The 20,760-nt window shown below is 36.0% G+C and overlaps 2 protein-coding genes across 2 annotated transcripts in view; one reads left to right on the top strand and one right to left on the bottom strand.

The window, feature by feature from the left end:
• Positions 1–20,760, bottom strand: part of LOC123869010 (suppressor of lurcher protein 1-like) — a 297,510-nt gene that overhangs the window by 144,615 nt on the left and 132,135 nt on the right. Inside the window, exon 5 of the mRNA XM_045911732.1 lies at positions 19,425–19,651. Coding sequence (XP_045767688.1) covers positions 19,425–19,651 — 227 coding nt within the window. The remainder of the gene's footprint in view (positions 1–19,424; positions 19,652–20,760) is intronic.
• LOC123869013 lies at positions 1,075–2,780 on the top strand. The gene is made up of 3 exons (XM_045911736.1): positions 1,075–1,271; positions 1,947–2,141; positions 2,659–2,780. Exons 1-3 carry the CDS (start codon positions 1,212–1,214, stop codon positions 2,719–2,721), a joined length of 318 nt encoding a protein of 105 aa, XP_045767692.1. The 5' UTR covers positions 1,075–1,211; the 3' UTR covers positions 2,722–2,780.

Below are 20,760 nucleotides of genomic sequence, written 5' to 3' on the forward strand. Positions count from 1 at the left end.
AAAAAGACTAATCGCAATTCCTCCACAAAATTCACGAGAAGCCAATATTTGAACTATTTCTACGTTCCCACAAAGCTCTACAAGTATCTAAACACTTGAAAACGAACTATCTCTGAACCTGAACAAATATCTTCGTTTATTTTCGATTTATACGAACCTGAACTACAGGTAGGTATGCGGGACTGACTTCAATCAAAACGAGAAATTGCGCTGGCGCCTTATTTAGTATCACAAGTATAAATTAAAAATTTATCCACCTCCGACAAGTGAAGAAAAAAGCTGATAACTTTCAAGCGGCTGAACTGATTTTCTTGGATTATAGCTAAGAACACTCTCGATCAAGCTACCTTTCAAACATAAAAACTAAACTAAAATCGGTTCATTAGTTTAGGAGCTACAATGCCACAGACAGATACACAGATACACACGTCAAACTTATAACGCCCCTTTTTTTGGGTCGGGGGTTAAAAAGATTTATATATATGAATTTCCTGATTTATTATAATATGTGTGGCTATGATAATATTATCTGGCACTTTATTTCTAAGAAGGTACACTTTGGATAAAGTCAGTGATATGGACATGCAAGCTCTCCTTGCAAGCGTGATAGCCTAGTGGTTAAGACGTCCACCTCTTATTCGGAGGGTCGGGGGTTCGATGCCGGACACGCATCTTTAACTTTTCGAAGTATGTATGCGTCTATAGCAATAAATATCTTGTTTTAAAGGTGAAGGGATCCGGCATACCTGAGAGTTTGAGAGAAAAACCGGACTTGGCCAGCGTGGAATACTATTACAAAACCCATTTCATTTTGTTACGAGACTCGTGCTCAGTAGTGAGCCGATGATGGGTTGATAATGAAGATTTCAACTTCTGCTTTTTTGTTTATTCCACCAATACAGAACGGTGTATGTAGTCATCGTTATGAATGTAGATTGACTATTTAGTAGCACTAAAATATCTGCTAAAATATATTATTATGAAAGTTTAATGTATTTTCAAAGGTACTCTTTGAAAATGGCCAGTGCTTGTTTTAGTTATAAAAGGACTTCATTACTATGTAAAGACAGTATTGTTGGATATTCTCTAGCTACTTACGTAGGTATATTGATTTGCAAATAATATTATGTAAACGCCTTTAAGAAGGTACAAAAGGTAAAATCACAATAAACATCTTTAGTTAATCTTTTCCTTGAAAGGACACTAGAAGCATGGCTTCAAGAAATTTTATATTATTGTCAGTATTTTTAATTCTGTTGATCATCGGCCATGTAAGTATATGAACTGTATTTTTTTTAATTATGGCATATTTACAACAGTTAACCTTTGATAAAATAGACTATAAATATCTGTTTGTAAGCTTGTCCCGAACCGAGGCGATTACTCTACGATTCCGATCAGTGTGCGTTGACGTAAGGAGTTTCATACAAAGAATATTGGACGACCCGCGTTGATATGGTGATGATCACTTTCCGAGTTTATGTGTGCTATGACTTTAAACCGCTTAGGTTAGAAATTCGAAATTTTGTCTGAAGGTTCTGACTAGTATGCACTCACTTACGAATTATTAACACGTTACGACTATGCTATAAAAAAAATGATATTTGGGTTTAAAAAAAAATTGGTTGCCTGTAAAGCCGGTTTACTGACGATAGTTGAACGTGACAACAAAGGCCGATTGTGCTTCTTTGTCGCTCGTTCCGCGCTCTCGCTTGCACTTCAAGCCTTACATGGAACGCCTCAGAGCGAGGTAACGCCGCATGAGTCATCTTTTTTCGTGCGTGCAGCCGGCTCTATCGAATTATAAGACGTTGTCACGTCAAAAATTGTATTCCCTCTCTAACTTTCAAAATTCGACCCGTGCGAAGCAGGAGCGGGTCTGTTAGAACTACTATAAGTTATCCCCAAAATATACCTACTTAACTACGAATATCTGTTATTTTCAGGCTTACGGATTTGTCAAAAGGGACATGACTCAAGCCCCGGATCTCAATATATTGAAGCAGGTGAAGCGAAACTTAAATCAATTCCGGGCATGTCTTGATCAATCGCTAGCAGCGATCGCTGGTCAAGTCGACGTGAAACAACTACAGCCCGTCTTTGATGCCCTGGGAGACCAAGTTGATCGTCTTTCTAAAGTGGTGAGCCATTTCTTCCTAAAATTGATATGGACTAGAAACCCGGCATCGCATGGTGAAAGAATTTTCAAAATCAGTTCAGTAGTTCCAGAGATTATTTCCTACAAACAATCTCCAAACTTTCATCATCACCAACCCATTGCCGGCCCACTACTGAGCACGGGTCTCTTCTCAGAGTGAGAAGGGTTTAGATCATAGTCTGCCATGCTGGCCCAATGCGGATTGGCAGACTTCACACACCTTTGAGAACATGGAGAACTCTTAGGCATGCATTTTTCCTACTTTTTCCTCACGATGTTTTCCTTCACTGTTAAAGCAAGTGATATTTTATTGATTAAACGCACATAACTGAAAAGTTAGAGGTGCGTGCCCGGGATCGAACACCCGACTTCCGATTAGGAGTCGGAAGTTCGAACCACTAGGCCATCACAGTTTACCACAGCTCCAAACTTTAACCTTTTATAATATTAGTATAGATAGTAAGTAAATAAAGATGTCTTAAAATCAGTTTTATTTACAGTTCGAGATCCTCACATCGCCGCAGCAAAGAACACCATCAGCAGGTGGCGGTATTTTGGAATGAAATGTATATTATATACCTTTGAACATTATATAAACTATTAAAATATAATACGTATGGCGTGTACGTGATTTTATTCCGAACTTGCAACAAGTACGCGCGATAATAAATAGCAAATCTGTACTGAAATGATGTTCCTTTACATTATACTAGCTAGGCCTATATTATGTACCTATAAATACACGTTTTTAGCTCGTGTTAGTAAAATGAAGTATACTTTTATACATAGCTTACGATACTAAAGTACCTAAATACATAATACTATGTAAGTATAAAAATAATAACTGACGAAAAACAGAAATCTAGAAATTTGAGATTTTGCATGTAGATTTTTTCTAAAACGTAGACCCCCCCCCCACTAAGAATGGATTTTCAGTTTTACGACCAAAGCCGGTGCGAATTTCTAGCTAGTTAAGCCGAACCCCGTAACTAATGTTGGCACTCATTTAGCCAATACAAAACCAAAGAAAAAAATCAGCTATCTACCTATAGTGCGCGACAGGTTGTGTTGGCAACCGAGGTGGGGGGGGGGGGGGGGGGGGCCCCCGCGCTCACCCAAACCAAAGTATCTGAGTTTTCAAAACATCATTTTCAAATAAATAATTATGTATGTAGGCAACGTCCATCTTGACAGCTTGACATTTGTCTATTGACATAATATTATGAACCTAACGGTTATCTAACCTTCTTTTCTACAAGAAAACTAGAAAAAAGCTGATAACTCTTAAACGGCTGAACCAATTTTTTTAGATTATAGCTAAGAACACTCTCGATCAAGCCAACTTTCAAACAAAAAAAACTAAATTAGAATCGGTTCATTCGTTTAGGCGCTACGATGCCACAGACAGATACACAGATACACAGATACACAGATACACAGATACACAGACACACAGACACACAGATACACAAATACACACGTCAAACTTATAACACCCCTCTTTTTGGGTCGGGGGTTAAAAATAATTGTCTAAATCGGTTCCGAAATGACAGAGTTAGTCCGAGAGACAGAAAGTTTCTTCCCCTATCCCAAAGGAATCCTATCCTTTTCAGGGATGAAAAGTATCTTTAATGTTAATCCAGAGACTATAAATATGCCAAATCGCATTCAAATCCGTTCAGTCAGTAATATACGAATAGACAGACTAAAAAAATAACTAATTATAAAATTAATCAAAAGCTCTTCATTGATAATAAAACTGTCATTAATTAATTTATTTTACGAAATCGTTTGTTTAAGTATAATAGTTAATACATTCTATGAAAATAAACTCATACTCATTTTTTATCCTTATTGTGTAAGAATTTATACCAACAAACACAAATAAATCTCTCGTATGCAAAGAAAAGGAAGGGATTTGTCCTGAACAAATATTGCGCTGTAGCCCAAGAACAATTAGTGTGACATCGCTTTCTCCCGGCTATCTCATCGACAAAGAGTAGCAAATGCCACAAGCGAGATATGTCGAACTGATTGTGCTCGCACTGCTGTTTATAAGACTAAAAAACAGTATGGATAGGTACCTGGCGTTGTTTGCATAGTTAAGAATGCCTAAAGCTAAGCATGCAAATACAATCCCGATAATTCTTGTGGTAATGGCCTATAGTGATTAAAAGGTCATCTTCACCGATGGGGTGAGAGTTCGAATACCTACTGGTAGGCACATCCTGTTTCGTATCAATACCTATTTACCTTCCTAATACAGAGTACAGTGTATGGCAGTGAATCTATATTAAAAAAACTGGACAAGTCCGAGTCGGACGGGTCGGAAGGGTTCCGTATCGTCGTACAAAAAATAATATTTTTTTTTGTGATGTATAGCATAAATTTCCGCTTTTCGGATTTTCCCCTTCAAATGTGCTATAAGACCTATCCTTATTATACTGCTTTGAGATTTCTTGTACGATGTTACGGAACCTACGGAGTCCTACTCGCTTTTGACCAGTTTTTTTGTAATTAATACAACTTTTTGCATTTTAGTTTTTACCTTACAGCTATTACAGAAATAAGGAAGTTTTTTATAACACTAGAAAAGAATAGTTGTATAGTAAATTTTATCTGACCTCGCTTTTTGCAGAGACAAAAGGTCTCTGTGTGAATTCTTCCGTCTAAATGAATGGAATTGTTTTGTGGAGATAGTTTTAATGTGATGGATTTTGCTACCGTTCGACCGAATAACGTCGAAGAGAATACTTTTGTCCACATTGATTTTGATATTTTGTTGTGGCGTATTGTTATTGGTACCTACTGGAGGGTTGTGCGGCCTAAATACGACAAATCAATAAACTTTTTTATTTCATTTATTTATTTAGTCAGATACAAGTTAGTCCTTGACTGAAATCTCACTTGGTGGTAAGTGATGATTCAGTCTAAGATGGAAGTGGGCTAACCTGGAAGTGATTATGGCAGTTATTAAAGCCATACCCTTTGATTTCAACGCGTCATCGTACTGGAATGAATCGCTTGGCGGTAGGGATAGGGTGGTAACTAGCACGTATGGCGCAAGTAAACAACCTCGCTATTGTCCAGAGTCCGTGGAAGTAGCAACAGCATCCTGCGCACGGTAGCTGATAAGATGGATGCTCATCTGATGGGGAAGCTCATGCAGAGAACTAAATCCCTTTCAGTTATTAAGTACTAACATAGTGATTAAATAATTTGTTACTAACACTGAATGAATACGTGAGAATAGCCGGTATATTCTATACTTAAAATAAATGATTATTATATACAAAATGTATTATCATTTCTATCATTGATATCCCTGTTGGTAATCGAATCCGGGACCTCACATTTAAAAGGCCACAGAACTCACCACTACGCCGGGGTTTTATTCTAATCAAAAGGCTTTCAGAGGGCATCTATTAAGGATGATTGATGATACTATCTACAACAAATATTCGCTCTGTTAGTGACAGACGCAGTGACAAAGGACAGAGGCAAAAGGCAAAGGGTACAAGTACCAATGTACTTGCGAGGGGTCATATTAAAATCAGATAAGGTCTTTGTTTACGATTTATTTGATTTATTTGTATAGTAGTGTCACAGAGCAAGGCTAATGTTATGCTACTCTTTATACCTGGTACTGCCTTAGCAATTTAGAAACAAAATTTCATGAATCTGATTCCCCCAGATTATTGAAAAATTATGGCTTGCGTCAATTGAGCAATACAAACGGCATCCTAGGGTCTACTCTAGTCTAGTTACAAAATACATGATGAATCTGTCTCATCGAACTAAATGAATACTTAGGTACATATTAGAAGGGCTTTAACAAAACAATAACCATTTTTGTATTTAAGTCTGTTAAAAATGGAACACTGCGCTAAGAAAAACGCAAGAAACAGCTAGTTCTTATAAACTATGTGTTGTAAATATTAAATTAGTACGAAGACGAATCCAAATCCACCAAAAAAATAATAGGGAAGCCATCCAACACATATTTCACGAACGTTTTTCTGCCATTGAAGGCTGAAACGGTCGAAGGAGATTTATATGTTTATTGTGGAAACGGACCACTTCTATTGCCTTGCTCCTAGGGTTGCCAATTTTCTGTATAGCCCACTGCGATTGATTATTTCAGTGTATTGGTATAGTACAGTTAGCAACAAAGCTAGGTTTGCACCCGCCAGGACAAGCAACTATGGACGGGTACAAAGTGCAAGCCTATTAGCTTTGTTGCTGACTGTACTGAAATAGCCCATTTTGTGCACCATAACACAGTAGTGACAACCTTATTCTTACCAAATATTGGTATCTTCGGTCTATTTTTATTATTTACATAGATTGTTTAATGAAATTATTGTTCCCGTGTTACTCTTCATGAAAGTCTGTATGTAGGTACACCAATACCATATTTTCAGAAATCTACGGATAAGATGGTGAAATAAGTTGGTATTTATTATGTAAATATTAGATTTTTTTAGGGTTTTCAAAGAAGCCCGTAAAATGGTGTGCAAAGGAATTTTGACCTTACGTATAAGTAAATTATTATCAAAGCTTATCAGGACATAAAGCTATGATAGCCTAGTGGCTAGGACGTCCACCTCCTAATCGGAGGTCGGAGGTTCGATCCCGAGCAAGCACCCCTCACTTTTCGGGAGTTATGTGCGTTTTAAGTATCAATAAGTATCAATAAGTTTTAATATCACTTGCTTTAATGGTGAAGGAAAACATCGTGAGGATATCTGCATGCCTGAGAGTTCCTTATGTTCTCAAAGGCGTGGGAAGTCTGCCAACCCTACTTGGCCAGCGTTTCTCTTTAGTGAGCCAGCAATAGGTTGATCATGATGATGATGTAAATTATCCAAATAGCTAAGTATGGGAAGTCAATTTTTATATCCATAGAAATAAAACAATTCCACAATCACATTTTTAACTTGAAAAGTTATACTTAGCATCTGTTTGAACTCAAAGTCGCATGAAAAATTTGTAAATAAGTAGGTATCTAAAGTAATTAATATTCGTATAATAGATGCAAATACCTAAAGTTTACCTAAACTAGATAATTACGGAAATGTAGGTACACTCTACAATTAGAGATAATTGCGGACTCATTTATTAATCGGTTGTTTACGCTTATAAAACAAAGACTAAGAAAAAGGATAGATTCAGTACTTGCCATAGAAAATTTTCAATACTGAGGTAATTAAAAATTAAAATAGTAAATAGAAAACAAGTGTAAATTAAAAATTTTCAACACCCCCGACAAATCATTTTCAAATAAATAATTATGTATATCTAGGCAACGTCTATCTTGACAGCTTGACATTTGTCAATTGACACTTGAATATTATGAACCTAAGGGTTATCTAACCTTCTTTTCTACAAGAAAACTAGAAAAGAGCTGATAACTTTTAAACGGCTGAACCGATTTTCTTGGATTATAGCTAAGAACACTCTCGATCAAACCACCTTTCAAACAAAAAAAAGTAAATTAAAATCGGTTCATTCGTTTAGGCGCTACGATGCCACAGACAGATACACAGATACACAGATACACAGACACACAGATACACAGATACACACGTCAAACTTATAACACCCCTCTTTTTGGGTCGGGGGTTAAAAAGGATGATTTGATTTACATAAAGAGTTGTAAAGTATGGCATTGTTTAAATTCAAATGAATATAATAATAAGAAAAACTAGAATACCCGATTAATTTTGTTATCGACTTCTGAGACCAGGGATCGTCTGAAATCCTCCTAGTTTTTTTTGCATAATTATTTCTACCATAATATGAACTAATTATTATTTATCTTACCTAATGTAATACCTACTGGCTGGCCATTATCTTTCTATTTTTTCTGCTAGTCTTTGGTAAAAAGTGACCTCTGGTCAGAGATAAGGCGGGCAAACACGACGACCTCATAATATAGAGAGCGGAGGGACTTCGGTTCTAAGAACACTTTTGTGTGCGATCCAGAGCAGTGCGGTGTTGTATTACTATCATTACACAAGTATAATCAAGATGAGCAAACTCCTGGTAGTACTTTTGGCAGTATGCCTTGTCAGTGTAAGTATTTTTGGTATACTTTTACGTTCTACGGTCTACTAACAAATAATACTAATTATTACTTACTAAAAGCGACACTCACTCCCCTCGTCCCGCAATGTAAATAGATACTATGTAAAGCGCTGTCCTTGTTCCGCCCGATTTAGTACTGTCCTTGTCCCGCTCGATATAGTACTGTCCTTGTCAATTAGTTAATGATCAAATCAGTTTGCTTGTTTTAAGTGTAGGGAGTCTGCAATCTTGTAATGCCTCTCTTGCTCTCTCTGGGTCATATTCATCACTACTTAGGGTCATGGTTCCTACCATTATTGTTTAGTGCAAAGGGGTTCCATTAATCAATAATAATGTTAGAGATTTTCTTACTAAACAGTACGTATCGTGACTGACTGACTGACAGATGGCACACATCCTAAATAGCTGGAACTAGAGATATTTTGTCCTTGAGAGCACTTGGCTCCCACTTCCTTTGGCATATAAAATTTAACTGAGTACCTATTACGATTTTAACTTTTTTTAAAGGAGTTTATTCGTAGAGTACTCCTAAATAAACGTAGTTTTGTTAAGTACCATTTGAATATAAACTATCCTAACTTAACTATATGTACAATAATTATAAAATAAATAAATATTAAATAAATAAAATAAATTATAACTATATTAACAATTAAACTCAATTAAACTTTCTAGACACATTCTAGAAATTAATATATACATCTACTAGGTAAGTATTATGACATGACGTGTCTGTGGTTTCTGTAAAACCTGTAAAAAATTACATGGGCTCAAAAGTTTACATACAAATTTTTGAAACTATCTACACATTTCTAACCACAAACACGGATTTTGGTTTCTAGCACGTGTCTACCAACTTCTATTGAGTTTTATTAATGAGTTGGTGGATTAAAATGAAAGCCAAACTGCATTTATATGGAAAGTCATGGGAAGCGCGCGGAAAACTTTAAATTTAATGATTAGTTATTTATTGTACTTATTGTTAGGTGATAATTATTATTATTACTGGGGTCCAGCAACGGCCTTATTTTTCTCGTAAGTATACAACTTAGATCCTATTCATAGTCATTGCTTCTTATAAAATCGTCCTGTTATTTTGTTAACAGGTCCACGCTTTTGTGAAACGTGACGCTCCGGCGGCTGCGCAACCCAATAGTGCCTTAGAAAACTTTGGAAAGGAATTTCAGACTTTTTCAGAGAATGTAAAGAACGAATTGAGCAAAGCCTTGGACCCTGAGAAGATAAAGAGTGACTTCAATTCTATAGTCGACAAAGTACAAGAAGCGGTAAGTGTTTTTAGTCTTTACAACCTTGTGTGAGACAGTGCGATAACTTGCCTCTTATATAGGTTGATCAGGTTGATTCATTCACATTATCTTCACTAACATTACATTGACAGTGATAAACAGCATAGGTACGTACAAACGACAAAATTGGAATTTAATAACACGTCACAGGGCTCAAAATTTTAATTATTTACAAGTGTAAATTAAAAATTTATAACACCCCCGACAAGTGAAGTTACAGTAACTAGAAAAGACCGAAAATACCTGATAACTTTCAAACGGCTGAACCGATTTTCTTGGACTATTCCGCGCCTACGATCCAAAGTATCAGAGTTTTCCAAAACATCATTTTCAAATAAATAATTATGTATCAAGGCAACGTCCATCTTGACAGCATGACACTTGTCAATTGACATAATATTATGAACCTAACGGTTATGTAACCTTCTTTTCTACAAGAAAACTAGAAAAGAGCTGATAACTCTTAAACGGCTGAACCAATTTTTTTGGATTATAGCTAAGAACACTCTCGATCAAGCCACCTTTCAAACAAAAAAAACTAAATTAAAATCGGTTCATTCGTTTAGGCGCTACGATGCCACAGACAGATACACAGATACACAGATACACAGATACACAGATACACAGATACACAGACACACAGATACACAGATACACAGATACACACGTCAAACTTATAACACCCCTCTTTTTGGGTCGGGGGTTAAAAAATCAAACTGTCATTGGAAGTAGCCGTAACGTCAAAATACCAATTCTCAATGGCATTATAGTCAGCCGTTATCGTATAAATCCGTCTCAGATTAAAAACGGTTATCTGCGTTAGCTCTAAGGATAGTTCATATTCCTAATGTAAAAGACTTATTTCTATTCTTTATTTTTCAGGTTAAGTCCATGTCACCGAAACCAGAAGCACCCAAGGCTTAAATTTAAAAAGAATTTAGTAAACATTTACAAAAATGTTACTGACTACTAATACCGTAATTGGAGAATATCTGACTGCTTTAAAAGTTTGAATGCCATTTTGTTGAAAATATAGTTTTACTTAGAAAATAAAAAAAATATAACAGTAAACATTACAATTTCTTTAAAAAAAATTATTACCTTATGATTAAAATACTATTTTGATATTGTTTTGTATTACTGATAGTTACAAAATTGATGTAGGAGGTTGAGATCCCGCCAGGACCGCGATCTTGAATGAAGGAACGACCGGAAAGACCAATTCGAGAAAAAGGTCCGTAGCGCCCCGGCCGCCGTTTGGCTCGTCTTGGCGGGGGCACTGCCGTGCCCCCTGATTATATTCTTAAAAGTTTATATCTATCTGTTCTATATTAAAGTTATATTTTTAATAAATTTACTATTAATAATAATTAAATTTTAAAAATTTAAATTTAATTTCACACATTGATAATAAAATGTAGGTAGATGCCCCCGGCTGTAAATGTAATCACTCACGCTAGTTTAAAAGCTACTTGTAATTGTAAATAATCGACAGATAGAATTAAATGAATAAAAGTGAAACTAAAAAACTTTTTAAAAACATTTAAGTTAGTACTCACTACCCAAAAGATAGGCAGCGTTCTTGAACTTTTGATAACACTTTTATCAAACTCATTTCTATTTACTCATCAGAATTCTTGAACTTGTGATAACATATTTATCAAACGTAATAATAATAGCGTTATTCATGCTAATGAATATTAACATAAATTAGTGATAACTTAGTCGAATGTTAAGATCAAACAGCAAAGGGCAATTGAATGCGATGGCGATGACATAGATTGTAGTGTTACATTTCAAGAATACAAGAAGCATTAGCTGATAATGAAAAATAAATGTAATTAATTAATTGATCACGGCAGATTTATTAATGTTAGGTAAACAAATTCCTAAACATATTGATTAGTAACATTTATTGTATTTTCCCTGTTAGTCATTTAATTTTTTTATAATAAACATTTTTTAACAAACGGAGGGCCATAGCAGACACGCACGCGATGCAGAACATCGATGCAATTGCAAAAAGTATCGTGTGTGTTAGGGCCCTTAATCTGTGCAATAAATTGATCGACAAACAATTATTGCGCTTTCGATTATTTGATGATTTGGGATGAATGTAGGTACCTATCTTCCCTTGGCGTCATATATAAGTACCGTGTCTAGTATCTATCAACTTTTTATCCAATTCAATGCCATAATACGCTCTAAATTAACGTATTGTGCCTAGTCAGCGGCACACAAACGAAGAAAAGCCTGCAAATCAACGATCTCAACCTGTACTACCCCAGGTCGGTCATTCAACCAAAATATTTTTGCAAGCTGCTTTTTTTGTTTAAAGTAGCCCTTTTTATAGGTACGTAAGTATAGTATCTCGACCTGTTGCGTACTATTGGTACGAGGAGGTACTAATTTAGTTCAATGCTGCAAACTCAAGAAAAACTTAAACAGATTTTTTGTGTCGAATATCGTTTATTTTAGCCCATTCTTTACGACAAAATGTTTCGCTTCATAAAGCACGATGATAAAAAAATATTTCCGTGATGTCACTTGTAACGGTTATAGACTCCACGTAGGCCTTAGCACAAACGTTGTGATCGTGACGTAGAGATATGTCGCACTTATTTTGCTCGGGGTGTTGCTATAATTCCGTCGCCATACAATGAGAACAAAGGCGTGGTGTTAAGGTGTAAATCTGCGAAAAGCTAGAGACGGACCTCGCAGCTCAAATGGGCTCAAACCTGGCTTTGTAAGGCCGGCTTATCGACACCCTCCTTGCATATTAAAGCCACCTGCACACTCCGACGACCAGCGAGAATATTTTATTAGATAATAAAGTAGCTCCGGAAATTCGAATACATGAAAATTTTCTATGTAATACATGTATTTTTACTTGATTGCGGCAAAAGCAAAGGAAAGTACTGTTTTATGTATGTACCTATAATTAGTTCCTGGTTACTGCTTTACAGGTATAATTATAGTTTTTGCCATTAGACTACCTATATTATTCATAGGTCGATGGGTTTTTAAATTACAACCACGCAAAGCCAGGACAGGTCATCAGTTTATTAATAAAGTAGAAATTGAGCTTTGCTTATGAACTTTATCTTGCACTGAGAGTATCCGTCTGATTTTCTCCTTCCATTTTCTTTCAAAACGTAGAACTTTTCCTCTAACGATTCAATCAATCAATAAATCAGCCTGTTTGTGTCCACTGCTGGACATAGGCCTTCCTGAGAGCGCGCCATCACACACGATCCTCCGCCTTCCTCATCCACCCACTACCGATTACCGATTACCTATCCTCTACCGAAATTCTCACCGAAATCGGGAAGGTAAAAGTTATCTTTTTTGAAATAAAACGTTTTTGGAAGGAGAAAATCAGAAGAAACGTCAGAAAATTTCTCTTCGTGTATATGAAAAGTAGAGTCGGATATTCGAAAACATAAAAATTTTGTACGTAATATTATTGGTGTATCGGTATTTTTGCGACACAGTGAATACAAATGATGTAGATCGGGGCGAGGAATACAGTAATACTTCAAACAGAATATCAAATATTTATTGCCTATATTGGTACCTACTGATAAATTGCTTGTAAGTTTTTTTCTCGTAACATATTAAACGTTATTTAAGAAAGTCGGGATGCTGTTATGCTGGAAAGGTGACTTTGAACCGGAAAACATACCTAGTGTTTGCAGGTCCTCCAGAAAGAAGACACGCCACTGAACGAATCACAAGAAGTCTTAGGAGACAAAATTGCCTAAGATCTTTTTAACCTAGTTCTCTCCCCCCCCCCCCCCCCTTTTTTTTCTCTCGTCTGGCTTTACACTGATTAGCCAATGTCAAATTTGTAGTTATTTACAAGTTAGAGAAACTATATGTATAAGTATGGACTTCGTCTGTGCCGGCGCCCGCCGACATATACGCGGCGCCCCTTTAGAGCGCTTCCCAGTCAGTTCCACCACCAATAAACACCAGCAGAACACAAAAATCGGCCACTTCTTCACAACACGCGCGCCAGCAAACGTCACCACAGACGAAGTCTAGTTATGGTAAAACATTATTTAAGTAAAGTTTAAGTAAAACAGTTCTGAACTGGCAGGAAACACGAAAGTTCTGATTTATAGAAATTAAATATAGAACTTTCGTGGTTGCTGTTAACTTACTTGATCTCTTCAATTTCTACTTTAATGATTTACGAGCCTTATCCTTTCCTTATTTCGTATAAGTTCCTGTGCACAGAAATTGCTTTGGGAAGTTAGTGCTGCCTTTGTAAAGTTGAACTTGTGCGTTATCTTAAACTAATAACTAACGTTAACAAGCTTACGTTTGGAAACGCTTATGGAACTAAAAGATATTCTTTGAAAAGTTTTAACTACGTTTTAACGAAGCTCTAAATGCGTTATTTTAGTTCCATAGAATATGGGTAACCATTTAAAGTGCTACTTAAAGTTCCTTCAGATTTGGTACTTAATAATTAGTTTATATATAACTAGCTGATGCCCGCGACTTCCTTCGCGTGGATGTAGGTTTCTAAAAATCCCGTGGGAACTCTTTGATTTTCCGGGATAATAAGTAGCCTATGTGCTAATCCAGGATATTATCTATCTTCATTCTGAATTTCAGCCAAATCCGCCCAGTAGTTTTTGCGTGAAGGAGTAACAAACATACACACACACACACACACATACAAACTTTCGCCTTTATAATATTAGTGTGATGCCGCTGAATTCAGGCAGCGGCGGCTCAAGATCGTGGCGTATAGTAGACCTGTAATCAGCAGCTGCAGCAGACGTCTATCGGTTGATGATGATGGTGTCTGGTATCGTTAGAATACCCATCCCGAGTGATGATATAACTACACTAGCTATATTTTTTTTGAACATTATCAATGTTCCAGCTGTATGGCGGCATTATCAATGTAAAAAATTCACTTTTTAGGTAGTTTTTGCAGGAAAATCATGTTTTTTTTTTCATTACAACTTGTTTTAATGATCACGTTGTTAATTAGTTGCTTGTCTATGATTTGTACTGTGATGTTTTTAGCATTACTAACTATTATAATTTTTTTTCGTTAAAAATTTATATTCGTACACGCGAACAAAATTCGCGATGTACATTGGGGTGGGAGGTATTTTGGCTTTATAAGCTACCAATACCTATCAATACGAATGTGGCGATTGAGAACGATTGCTTTAATCATCTCCACTCTTACGATATACATAAGTAAGTATGCATACTCAAACTAGAAGCGTGCGATTCTTATTCAACACGTTTTATTTTTACAGAGCAAACGGAGCAGTTTGCCAAAGGAGCTATCTATCTATATGATAATCGAACAATCACTTTGAGCCATTTGTATGAAAATTTTCAGGAGACCGTCATTGCAATGCATCCGAATTGCCCCGGAAATATAGTTTACATTCTGCATTTGCGTACCTTCCTCGGTTGAACGGGATTCGTAAAATTTCCTCGTTTACTTATTGTCGTTGGAAAAGTGTAACTTGATAATGTCTCAGTGCAATACTTTTTAATAATACCTAATTCACGAGTTCATTTCCACGATCAGCTGTTTGCAGGGTTGTCATATTGTCATAAACAAATACTTTAACTCCTCATATCTCGCATGGTTCTCACGCTTCGAGGCTCATTATTTTTTTGGTATATCCAAACATCGGTCCTAACGTCAGCTTGCCGGGATGTTAAGGGAATTGTCTAACACCCTGTATGGAAAACTTTTTAAATAATGTTAGTTTTTATATTTAGAAAAATAAAAAATAGTATTTTTAACCGCATAGCAGTTTAACGATTAAAATTTTATAAAATTATCGAATCTACATCAATGAAACCGAATAAGGTTGACATTAAAATCAATTAACATATCGGTCATTGATTCAATTTTAAAATTACCAAAGATAATAATTTCACTAATTTAATCAACGAAATTTTTCAGTACAGGCTCTTTCTAGAAAAAGCGAAGTTGAATTCGCGGCCTTGATCTACATAAAATTCGATCACGTCTCACCTGAGAGGAATCTTATTCAAATAAATTAAACTTCATTTGCCGCCTTTTATCTTTTTTGTAAGAAAGTTTAGGAATTTCAGCCTAACGATCGTTATTCATGGGTCGTATGCGCTATGCGAAACGGAAAAAACAGGCAAGTGCGAGTCGGACCTGCACACGAAGGGTTCCATACAATGGCAAAATATTATTAATGTATTTTTTTAGAAGGCCATCGTGAAATTTTTATTACTGATTGGTGTTATGATGGCAACAGAAATACACAAACTCTCTATATAATATTACAGTTCATGACAAGCCCGCTGACAGACGGACGGACAGCGGAATCTCTGGAAAAGGGGCCGACAGGGGTACGGAACGTTAAAAATGTTAATTTCATTTTCATTTCATTTCATTTTCATTAATTTAAGAAGAAATAATTTTCAAAGGAAGTTTACAATCATTATGAAAAGGCTTTTCAAGTGATTTTTCACATGCTAGTTTTCAGGCATGACCCCTAGTAAGATTATGGGCTGATCGGGAGCGCAATACTTTAAACGTTCAAATGTTTGGACCGAACTAAACTTCTCCGTCTGGAATTTCTGGTTACCGTCGTTTACCAAGTTTTACTGATATTCAATTTCAATGTCATATCAGTTGCTATAGCAATTTGCCACTGTAAGATTGATCACTGCATAATGTGGTAATTTTCGGCATTTTCGACTCCACGGAGTGTGGGATACGGACAGTGACAGATGAGCGTATTAATGGATGAATGATATACAAGCTATTTGACTGCGTATTATCTAGATAATGTGTTATTCAATGATGTAGAACAAAGCCTATTTATACAGATGTACTTACATAACTTTGCATGAAATTGTGAATGAAAGCTTTTGATGAAATATCATTAAACTTATTACAATTTTTTTGAATTAATTTATCTAAGAATAATACCCACCAGTAATTTATATATTATGTACCTGGACGTAGCCAAGCTTTCTTGACAGGACGCGGGGTCTTTCTATTTGATTGGCATTATCCCTGGATTTCGTAGAAACTTAGAAATTATACCTACCTTTTTATAGTTATACAAGATTAAGTTATAAACTAAACTTATATATACCTAGGTATTTATACCTATATTCCATGTTATTTAAAACTGAATTCAATACATTGAATTCTGCTAGCGATTTAATGCACCATGTTGCAGAACTAAGCTCAGATTTTAATTGCCAACTTCGACCATTGATCGCTTTACCACGATTTTAATGATAAGTCCTCCATTGGAATTTCAGTTACTCCAATTTACACTTTATGCTTATTCGTTAGGGTATGTTTCAGCTTGTGTAAACGAAGCGCATTGTTAGGTGGTTTTAGAATATACTCTAGACTTTGATGGTTTTTGATCCACGTTTTATCGGCTTTGGCGTTCGAAACAAAGGGTATTGGGATAAAATCAAGCTTGCAACGACACGTGAAATGTTGATCATAGCTTGCAAAGAGAATCTGCTCATCAGTCGACCTTTAACGGTTAAAGGTCGATTGATGAGGATATTCTCATAGTCTTTGATTACTTTGTTAAACAATAGACAGGTCCAGAGTGAAGATGTTTATCCCTTGTATGTATTAAATATTATTATTGATATAGTTGATTGATATTATAGTTGATCGATTAAGGTACTGTAGATTTTGAATCCAATTTTATCCTTGTTTTAAAGTTAACTGAAGACCCTTTCGAATTTAAGTAAACCTGACACCCGAACACTGCGCCCGAACAGGTTTGACCTGAGAGTATAGAATAAGTAAACAATGTTTCAAAAAAATTGTGAAACCGCCCAAGAACCGTCTAGTTGGGGTATTGCCTCAAAGTTCGATATGGGGTTATGTGTTTCAGCTTTATTTACAAACATTACTAAGTACATACTTAAAAATTCCATAGGTTAGATTATATTACATGCTCCATACTTCTCCATAGTAAAACAAAAATAAAATAAATAAAAGTTTATTTAGCTCAACAAAAAGTAAATTATACTACAAAATAACAACTAAACTTAAAACTAGAAAATACAAAGAACAATATTTTGTGTGTGAGCTAAAACAAATACATAATAGAGTAGGGTTCCTACTCCGAGGATATCAAATCACGGTTACATCTATATTGTTAATGACTATTTACTAGAAGGATTTATATTATGTGGCAGTAAAGAACCCTTGGTGCGCAAATCCGGCTCGTACTTGGCATTTTTTTGCTATAAACCAATCCAAAGTCGCAATCTCAAAGAAGCTTCGTTTCAAAATTCCAGCTCCTAAAGACTCAGGAACTTTTACTAGCGGATAATAAATAGAGCTGGTTTCATGTGTAAAGTTGATCAATAAAATTTATAGCGCAATAAGACGCAACGCCTCTGCGGCCAGATAGCTTGGAGTATAGTAAAGATTTATACATCCAGGCAATATATTTTGTGTGTTTACCCAACTGTAGTAATAAGAAGCGAGAGAAATACTTCGGGTGCTTGGTTCAATTAATTTCCGACTAAAAATTATTCACTCTAACCCTGACGTAAATCAAGCTTACTTTGGCCACAAACCTTTAGCCTGACATTTATTGATGAACAAAAACGGTAACCGAAAACTATAACTAAAAAATTATAAAATTACTATAACTATCTGTCGTGTAAATGTTGATTATGTCAACCCAAAGCGCAATTGGTAATTGGCTAGGTATTGGTAAGTTTCTGGTATTACAGTTTCTAGGAATGTTGAGTGTTGGAATATGTCGCGTTGTTTAGTTGAAGAGCCTATTACATACTGATGCTTTCGGCAATACCCGAATTGAAAAAAAAGGATCTCTGTGCAATTCGCAAGCATTGGATTTTACTCAATGGGTAGCATTTACTGAAGCTGACATTCGTCCATCATTTACTGGAAGGTTAAAAGCTTTAAAATTTTATGTCTTGTATTTCGTTCAAATACAATAAAAATAATCCGTTATTGCCGGCACATTTGAATAAATATAACACAGGCCTGCCTCTATAAAGTGAAATAATACACCCTATTCTAGAATTTCTTAGTCATTCAAAAGCTTTGGCTATAAAAGCGACGCATATTGGAGCCAAATGGGTTAACTCCAGATGCCTTGAGTCAATTTGACTTGGCATCTATCCTATTTTTCTTTGTAAGAAATGCATAGTTCCACCTGATGATATACTTCCTTCAGTTTTTTTGGGTTGTAATCTTGGATGAAGTTGTAATGCGTTTAATCACAAAAAAATCGGTCAAGTGCGAGTCGGACTCTCTCACGAAGGGTTCCGCAGCGTCGTGTAAATTATTTCAAACCAGTATGCAAGTCAAGGACGAACAGTGTAATCTCGATGTTATGTGGTAAACTAATGGAATAGTCCTTATTTTTTAACACAAATCCTTATTTTTTTTTTGTGTTATTCACGGTTTTTGGATTTTTTCCTTTACTTGTGCTACTTGGTCAGCAGGAAGTACTCGAAGGCTTTGATTTTCTTTATTCAGATATGCTCTATGCTTTATGTGATGATACAGTCTAAGATGGAAGTGGGCTAACCTGGAAGGGGTATGGCAGTTTTCATTAAACCCATACTCCATCGATTTCTACATGGTAACGTACCGGAACGCTAAATCTCTTGGCGGAATGGCTTTGCTGGTAGGGTAGTAACTAGCCACGGCCGAAGCCTCTCACCAGATTCCCCTGAATTGACAGACACGACAGACAGACAGATAAGGAAGTGATCCTATAAGGTTTCCTTTTTCCTTTTAAGGTACGGAACCCTAAACAATGAGTCAAAAAATTAGTAGCTTTAAGCAGTCATACATCAATAAAAAGTAAGAGACTCACGTCTATCAATAAAGCTGTATGTGCCAAGGAACCCCGTGGCATTGTTTGGCTTGGAGTTAGTATGAAATTCTAACACCATAGATGGTCCAGGGGAGTACAAAGCTGGAGGAACATCGGCCCTGCTTCCGCATAGCGCCCTCGCCCACGCTGAGCGTTCGTTGATGGCCCCAGGAGGGCCTGGGCCTTGGACTTCCCAGTAGACCTTTATGTAGTCGCCTCGAATACAACTGGAACAAAAACATGAAAGGGTAATCAATCTATGGGGGATAAACTGACTGTCTGACATATAAAAGTAACCTCGTTTAAAAAATCTAGGTCTAGAAACTAGAGAGTTTGCATGTAGGTTCTCTTTACAACGTAAATTCCCACAAAGAAAGAGGATGAAGATGCAGGAAAAAGCCAATCAATATTACGAAAATGAAAATTTAAGAGTTGGGTGCCCGAATTTGTGTAAAATTCTACAGACCAAGTAAAAAGTAAATAGGTATATTGTATTCTGTGGTAATAGCACAGTATAGTTATATAATAGTAAGTACTTGATAGGCATGGTTCAGTAATAATAATAGGCATAGTTCAGTGAGCTTAGTACTTATGAGATTTTGCACCACACTTACGTTGATTGAATTCGAGCGTTAAAAAAAATGGTCATTAAGTGCCTTGTTAACCGACTTCTTTTACAACTCAAGTTTGTCCATGAACCTACTTACACCCAGCGTTCCAAGCGGAAGCTTTGCAAAGTTAAAATCGGTGGTATTGAATTTTTGAGTTTATATTAAAAATATTTAGGTTTATTTAACTCTGACGCTATTCTTTTTCGACGCTCGAATTCAGTAAACGTTGGTGAAATATAGAATCTCTACCGAACACACAGAAAGTTCACATCCACTCGTAGGTACGAGTATAATGAAGATAAAACGAGCTCACTGGTCAGTACATGAAATCGCACATCGCACGGACATGTCATTCCTGTCCGATTGAGTTGGGTCGGTGCTTTTAATAATGGCCTGTCATCACCAACGCGAAAGATGGCTGGATGAGATTATACTTAGTGATGTAGGTTTCTTATTCGTACCTACCTGAAACCGGCAGTAACGTAATAAAATGCGTAATTATATCTCTGAACACAATGAAATGTTGGATTTATCATACTCATAACATCGAATAACAATAATTATTCTCGGTAGGAACGGCATTCCCGATTGCGAGGTAAATTATTTTGACGTTTCAAAAGCACTTGTAAAAGTAACCTTTTACAAGTGCAAAAACACTTGTAAAAGTAACCTTTTACAAGTGTTTTTGAACTACTTGAATAAAAATATATTCTATTCTACTACTA

This window comes from Maniola jurtina, chromosome 10 (genome assembly GCF_905333055.1).
Source record: "Maniola jurtina chromosome 10, ilManJurt1.1, whole genome shotgun sequence".
Lineage (NCBI taxonomy): Eukaryota > Metazoa > Arthropoda > Insecta > Lepidoptera > Nymphalidae > Maniola > Maniola jurtina.